Genomic DNA, 8,168 nt, shown 5'->3' with positions numbered 1-8,168 from the left:
TGGATAAGTGTATGTCGAGCACACATTGATATATTGTGAACCTGGCCAAGGATAGAGTCCCACAGTTCATCCGTAATATGAAAGGTAAGGTCCTCTTCCCATTTAGATTTGATAGCAGCTATTGAAGAGCATTGTAAATTGGAAATTAAGCTGTAGAGGGCTGATATTATACCCCTTGAAGTTGGTTTGAGCATTAAAAAATCATCTACTGGATTGTATGGAGGCATTTGGGGGAATTCTGCTGTCACACTCTGCACGTAATGTCTGACCTGTAAAAAGCGAAAAAACTGAGCTGCAGCTATGCCAAATTTGGTGGATATTTGAGAGAAACTTACAAATTGTCTGTCTTCATATAAGTCTGCAAAGGATTTTAGGCCCTTTCTATGCCAGATATGAAAAGCATTATCTGCCATTGAGGGAACAAATAGGTGGTTTGCTGCAACTGGGCTTTGAAGTGAGAAAGCCCGGAGACCCAGACTCTGCCTAAACTGAGACCAAATCCTAAGAGACTGCTGGACAACTCTATTGTTACTGGGTAGAGGCGATGCCAAAGGGAGTGATGAACCCAAAGTCGCAGGTAGAGAAATTTTCCCACTTGAATATGACTCCATGGCAACCCAAACTGGTGGTGACGGTTCGAGATGATAGTGTCTCCAATATAACAAACACCTAATATTGGCGGCCCAATAATAGTACTGGAAATTGGGTAGGCCTAAACCTCCAACCGACTTGGGCCTTTGAAGAATAGATTTCTTCAATTTGGGAGCTTTACCATTCCAAATATATGAAGTGATTAGTGAGTCTAAAGATTTAAAAAAGGATTTTGGAATCAGGATAGGGAGGCATTGAAAGACATATAAGAATTTTGGAAGTAGCATCATTTTCACTGAGTTAATCCTACCTATTAAAGATAAGGATAATGGGGACCATCTAGACAACATATACTTGCACTGTTCCAGCAGGGGGAGGAGATTCTTCTTAAACAAACAATTAAATTGCTCTGTGACACTTATTCCAAGGTAATCAAAGTGATCTGTGACTATTTTAAAGGGAACATTTACCAAATCCAGATTCCGAGCCCTCTCATTAATCAAAAACAGTTCACTCTTATTCATATTAATTTTGTATCCAGAGAGCTGACTGAAACCGTTCAGTATATTAAGTACAGCAGGTAAGGAGGTAAGCGGGTTGGAAAGAAATAAGAGAAGGTCATCAGCATACAGTGAAACTCTATGTTCAATCCCCCCCCTCCATATGCCTTTTATGTCCCCACTACCACGGACTGCAATTGCTAATGGCTCAATTGCGAGGGCAAAAAGCAATGGGCTTAAAGGGCAGCCCTGTCTCGTTCCGCGGTGGAGCTTAAAATAATCAGAGTAGCGACAGTTAGTTACCACTGAAGCTGTGGGGCTTGCGTAAAGAAGTTTAATCCATGAGCAAAATAAGGGGCCCATTCCAAACCTTTCTAAAGTAAAAAACAAATATTCCCACTCCACCCTGTCAAATGCTTTTTCCGCGTCCATAGCGATAAGGCATTCAGGCACGACATGGCCAGGGGCATAGATAATATTAAAAAGTCGCCGTATGTTAAAAAAGGCATGCCGATTTTTAATAAAGCCAGTTTGGTCGGGAGAGATTATAGCAGGTAGAATTTTTTCCAGTCTGTGCGCCAGTAACTTAGACAGAATTTTAACATCCGTGTTTAACAGAGATATAGGCCTATAAGAAGCACAGTCAGTCGGGTCCTTGCCCTTCTTAAGTAACACTGTGATACAGGCCTGGTAGCATGATGAAGGAAGTGCCCCAGAGTCTAGCGACTCTGTAAAAACTTCGCAAAGGAAAGGAGCCAAATCGTCCGAGAATTTTTTATAAAAGTCTGCAGAAAATCCATCAGGACCAGGAGATTTCCCAGATTGCATAGATGTTATTGCCGCCTGAATTTCCGCCTTTGAGATAGGGGCTTCCAGAGTCTGTCTGAGCTCTGGGGAGAGCAAGGGCATATCAATGGAGTCAAAAAAACCATGTAAATCTTTTGTATTAACAGTAGACTCTGATGTATATAACTTAGAGTAAAATGAAGAAAAAATGTCATTAATCGCCTTCTGATCCCTAGTCACCACTCCATTGTCCGCCTTTACGCCAGTTATAATTTGTTTAGCCCTAATACCACGCAGGTGAGTGGCCAAAAGCTTACCGGTCTTTCCACCATGTTCGTAAAAATCGCTCTTATTCCTAATCAGACATCCTTCCACTTGTCGAGTGGAAAGTAGATTAAGTTTGGTTTGTAAACTTAAGCGTTCTTTATATAGTGCCGGTGATGGTGACTGAGCGTACTGCCTGTCAATGTTTAAAATCTGGTCTGAAATAAGCCTCTGTTCCCGCTGTACACACTGTCTTTTAAATGCTGCCACTGAAATGATTTCTCCTCTCAGAAATGCCTTCAGAGCCTCCCACACCGTCCTGTTTGGCATACCAGGTGTTCTATTCTCGTTAAGAAAAATTTTAACTTTAGAAGAGATGTTAGAAACAAATTGTTCATCCGTGAGCAGCAATGGATCCAATCTCCAGAGCTTTCTCACAGAGTCGCAGCCTTGAAAAGCTATTTTGAGCACAAGGGGGGCATGATCCGAGACAGTAATACTTTCATAGCTGCAGGATCTTATACTATTAATTAGCAAATTGTCAATGAAAAAATAATCTATTCTAGTGTAGGTGTGATGTACATGTGAGAAGAAAGAATAGTCTCTACCAGTAGGAAACAGAAACCGCCAGGGATCCGTAAGACTATAATCTTCAAGAAAAGACTTGACATAAGTTGCAGATTTATTGAGAGTAGCCGGTTTGGGGGATGAACGATCTAAAACCGCATGCAAATAAAGATTAAAATCGCCCCCCAAAATCAAAGAGTGACTATTTAAGTCCGGGAGGTGTGCGAACAGGCATTGAAAAAATTGCACATCATCAAAATTGGGTGCATAAAGATTGGCCAAAGTCACAAACCTGTCGCAAAGTTTACCAGACACTATTATAAACCGTCCATTTTTGTCTGACACAACAGTAGATGAAACAAATGGGATGTTCTGATCAATAAGAATAGCTGTACCCCTAGCCTTTGCATTAAAATTAGAGTGAAACATCTGTCCTGACCAACATTTCGCCAGGCGTGAGTGATCTGAATCCTGCAAATGAGTCTCTTGCAAAAAAACTACCCCGGGCTTAAATTGCTTCAAGCGTGATAAGACTCTCTTTCGCTTTATTGGGTGGTTCAACCCCCTCACATTCCAGCTAACAAAGGTAAGATTACCACTCATCAAGGAAGTCCCACATTATTATATGCAAAATTCGTTCCACTTCTCACGTGTACACCACTTTGTATTGGTCTTTCACGTGGAATTCCAATAAAATTGATTCATGTTTGTGGCTGTAATGTGACAAAATGTGGAAAAGTTCAAGGGGGCCGAATACTTTTGCAAGCCACTGTATGTTGTGCTATTTCTTACTTCTTGTATTGTCCGTTTTTGTTACTGTTTGCACTGGAGCACTGTAGCCCACATAATTTCCCCTAGGGATCAATAAAGTATTCTGATTCTGATTCTAAAGCATCACAGTTCAGTCTGAACAGAACCTCAGTCATGTTAAACTACAAATAATGATACCAAACTTATATTTCCACAACCGTGTCATGTTGGGAAAACTGAAACTTCTGTGCTGCCATCTGCTGGCAGCAATTATAAAACACTTTCATAACAAGTCAGTGCTCATCTGATTCACTCCCACTCAGCAATCACTGTGAATCTGGGGTGTGCTGGCAATCTGATAATCTTAAATCTACCTGGACCAACATCTGCCACCTGCAGACTGACGGGTTGGTGGAGTGGCTGAATAAGACTTTAAAGTCCACAATTCATAAGTTCTTTCACGAGGATGATTGCTGGTTAGATCCTCTGTTGTTTGCAGCACGGGAGGTTCCCCAGGCCTCTATAATTGTGTTTAAGTGAAAGTGAAAATTAAAGGAAGTTTCCGTAACTATCTGACTTTTTTTATTTTGACATATTTTGTTTATTTGTTCAAATTTTATTGTGTTCAAACTTCAAAATAACATGACACTTGGGAGGATACATGCATTTGACCTTGACCTATCAATGTCAAAGTTTACTTTACTTGAACTTCTTCACAAACCTTTAACGTCTTCATTAAGGAAATAATTTCAAGAAACCATCCATGCTCTTCCCACTTATCCTCGGCAGGGTCACCGGGGGTCAAAGCACATCCCATAGGGTGAGAAGGCAGGTAATCTCTAGAAGGGTCTGTTGCAGGGCTGACACAGAGAAACGGACAATTATTCACACTCACATTCACACCTATGGGGAATTAAGAATTACCAAGAACCTAACCCCACTAACTGCATGGTCTTGCAAAATCACCCACTGCATGGACATAGCTTAAAATCTCAAGGTTTAACAGCTTATAGAAGCCAAAGATGGATATGGTAAGATAATGAGTTGGGGAATGGCTGCAATCACAGCATTGTAAGATGATGAAAGATGTACCCTTGGGCCCCCTCCTCAATTCAGAGATGGTCTTTCCCTTTTCACGTAAATGGCCTCCTTGACTCAAACAACTTGTTTTGTATGTATATTAATCCTTTTTGTTATTTATTCCAAATGTCTACTATTTATATATTTTGGGTGTGGCGCACCTATATTCTGTTGTACATGTACAATAAAAATAAAGGGCTGTTCACTTCTGTTCTACCATGGGTCAAAACCTGAGCAAGAAGATGAGTTTCAGAACAGTTATAAAAATAGCATATTAATTTTATTTATTTATTTATTTTAAATACCATGTACTCAGTTTTGTTTTAGATTTATATCTTTCAAACAATGATCTGCTTGTAACTTTACATAGACAGTTACAGCAAAGTGCACATAAATAACAGTAATTCAAACACAAACTGCAATGTGTACTTAAAATAAGCTAAATACATAATCATGGTACTTAATCAAACCCTGCCCTATTTACACAAGCACACCCTACTGTCTCAGTACATCCTGTTTCTGCAAGTAGACTGTCTTCAAACTACATTGCATACCTTCAAAAAATCTATTAAACAGTCAATCCAGCCTACCAAAGTTGTATTTATATTATTCACACAAACCCTAGTTACCCAGTAACTAGGGTTTGTGTGAATAAACCCTAGTTTATTCACACAAACCAACTGTTGAGACATTGTTTTGCTGTCTCCTATTCTGTCACCGACTCAAAGCTTTGAATCAATAAAGCCATTTTCAATAAAACTGATGTAGTGGTTTAATACTGGTTCCTTTGGACACTGCTATCTACCCTCTTAGAGACCAGGGAGTAGCCCCTTTTGTAACAGTTCCTGGTGAGTGATTCTTCCACACATCAGCCAACCGGATGATGGCTGTTTTTGCCGGTCAACAGATAAAATCACCTGTGTTTTTGTCACTGCATTGCAGTCCCATTTCTACTGAACCTGATAAATAACACGAAAAAACATTAACATTTTTTATGTAAAACTATTGCAACACTTTTCTAAGATCTGTGAGTTTTCCTGCCAAATGATAACAGAAAAGCCTTCCAGACGTGCTGTGATACACACCCATCTTACATGACCACGCCTCATGACTCATGTGAGACAAACCAGGAACCAGGATGCTATTGTTCCTTAGTAAACAGAGATGCACAGACGATCAGACCGAACTAGCAGCTTCCACTGAGAAAGTCCAGCTACAGGGAAAAAAAGTGGAAAACTCCAACACTGCTGCTGACGCTCCACACACTGAATGTGAGTATGAACAAAAAACATGATCCAAAACACATTTCAATGAAGGTAATAGAGGAGGGATGGGAGCCAGGACTAACTGTACTTCTACTGTTTTCAGCTTCACTCACAAACTCAATGGCTTCCAGATCAGAGGAAGATCTCTGCTGTCCGGTCTGTCAGGAGGTCTTTACAGATCCTGTTCTTCTGTCATGTAGCCACAGCTTCTGTAAAGACTGTCTGAAAAGATGGTGGAGGGAGAGAGTAAAACATGAATGTCCAGTGTGTAAGAGGAGATCTTCAAGGGAAGAACCAACATTAAATCTGGCTTTAAAGAATCTGTGTGAGTTGTTCTTACAGGAGAGAGATCAGAAAGCTTCAGAGGCTCTCTGCAGTCTGCACTCTGAGAAACTCAAACTCTTCTGTCTGGACCATCAGCAGCCAGTGTGTGTCGTCTGCAGAGACTCAGAAAAACACACCAACCACAGATTCAGACCCATCGATGAAGCTGCACAACAACACAAGAAAGAACTTCAGGAAACTGTGGAGCCCTTAAAGGAGAAGTTAAAGATTTGTGAAGAAGTTCAAGTGAAGTTTGGTCAAACAGCAGAACACATTAAGGTCCAGGCCCGACACACAGAGAGGCAGATTAAGGAGCATTTTAAGAAGCTTCACCAGTTTCTAGCAGATGAAGAGGAGGCCAGGCTGGCTGCACTGAGGGAGGAAATAGAGCAGAAGAGTGGGATGATGAAGGAGAAGATGGAGGCTCTGAGCAGAGAGATAGCAGCTCTTTCAGACACAGTCAGAGCCACAGAGGAGGAGCTGAGAGCTGAGGACATCTCATTTCTACACAACTACAAGGCTGCAGTGGAAAGAGTCCAGCACTGTTCACTGCTGGATCATCCACAGCTGCCCTCAGGAGCTCTGATAGACCAGGCCAAACACCTGGGCAACCTGACCTTCAACATCTGGAACAACATGAAGGACATGGTCTCCTACACTCCTCTCATTCTGGACCCAAACACTGCTCATCCACAACTCACCCTGTCTGAAGATCTGACCAGTGTGAGAGGAGGAGAAAGGCAGAATCTTCCTGATAATCCAGAGAGGTTTGATTTTTTGTGGTCTGTCCTGGGCTCTGAGGGCTTTACCTCAGGGACTCACAGCTGGGATGTCGAGGTTGGAGACAATACGTACTGGGGACTGGGTGTGTTAGCAGAGTCTGATGAGAGGAAAGGAACCACACTGTCTGGATTATGGAGAATAAGATTCAATTCCGGTGAATACTCAGCACTGTCACCATCAGCTCCACCCACTGTTCTCTCAGAACAGAAGATGTTTCAGAGGATCAGAGTGAATCTGGACTGGAACAAAGGGAAGCTGTCGTTCTCTGATCCTGATACTAACACACACATACACACCTTCACACACACTTTTACTCATAAGATGTTTCCTTATATTGGCACTCTGGATGAAAAATTGAAGGTGTTGCCTTTGAAAGTGTCAGTGGAGCAGATAAGTTCAGGATGATTATATTTCTAATGCTTGCTGTTAGTGAATAGAACCTTTTAAGCAGCAGCTGTCCTCCTGCTGCCTCGTTGTTCCAACGCTCTTTGTTTGTCTTATTTCTCACCATTTCAGTTTCTGCTGTCGACCCTTTCACAATCATTTCACTGTTTCTCACTGACTACCAAAACTTGATCTTCTTGTCTAGAAGAAAACATAAGTAACTTTTCTAAAATAAAGATCCAAAAAATATAAATCTTTTAGTTTTGCCCTTATCTTAAACAGGAGAATGTTTTAAGGCTTCCCATCTCAACAGCTACCAGTTCAATTAATGACATTTACAAAATATATGAGACCCGCAGGAGGTACTAGTTAAATAGGAGAGCTGCAAACATGCCGACAGCTCATAAGGTTTGATGTTAATGCAAGAAACATATATTTCCATATATGTAAAAATAGCAACATAAGGTAGGCAGTTACAAGAAAACCTATGATCAAACAAACTGTGCTGCATAACAGTACGCAAAAGAGTGGTGGCAGGGTCCACTACAAGCTTCCCACAGGAATGAAACAGTGCTTTCTCATAAATTGTAAACATAGCTTTAAACATGACACTCCACTGAGACTTAGCTCTCCAACAGAAGGCTATGAAACCCGCAGCAAGCTGTCTTTTAGGAAGATTTAAAAAATGGCCAAATGTCACTGCTTGCACCAGGCAATCACATGGCTTCAGATTCACACAAGTGAGACATACTCTTCTTCGTCTTGGATTTCATTGGTGGTTGGCAAACAACAAATTGGTGCATTACCACCAACAACTGGTATGGAGCGTGTACCAGAATGTCACTTAAGCATTAGAGCCTATCATACAAATGGG

At 41.2% G+C, this 8,168-nt stretch overlaps 1 protein-coding gene across 1 annotated transcript; it reads left to right on the top strand.

Moving 5' to 3' along the window:
* Positions 1-5,923: 5,923 nt before the first annotated feature.
* LOC134623333 (nuclear factor 7, ovary-like) lies at positions 5,924-7,315 on the top strand. Its single transcript, XM_063468479.1, has one exon. It carries the CDS (start codon positions 5,924-5,926, stop codon positions 7,313-7,315), a length of 1,392 nt encoding a protein of 463 aa, XP_063324549.1.
* The last annotated feature ends 853 nt before the right edge of the window (positions 7,316-8,168 follow it).

Source organism: Pelmatolapia mariae, unplaced genomic scaffold, assembly GCF_036321145.2.
Source record: "Pelmatolapia mariae isolate MD_Pm_ZW unplaced genomic scaffold, Pm_UMD_F_2 NODE_ptg000566l+_length_73125_cov_1, whole genome shotgun sequence".
NCBI classification, from domain to species: domain Eukaryota; kingdom Metazoa; phylum Chordata; class Actinopteri; order Cichliformes; family Cichlidae; genus Pelmatolapia; species Pelmatolapia mariae.
The sequence above is the reverse complement of the archived record's forward strand: the minus strand, read 5'-3'. Positions and strand labels throughout refer to the sequence as shown.

Coding starts and splice junctions, on each gene's coding strand:
- LOC134623333 (XM_063468479.1), top strand. CDS start 5,924: ATGGCTTCCAGATCAGAGGAAGATCTCTGCTGTCCGGTCTGTCAGGAG.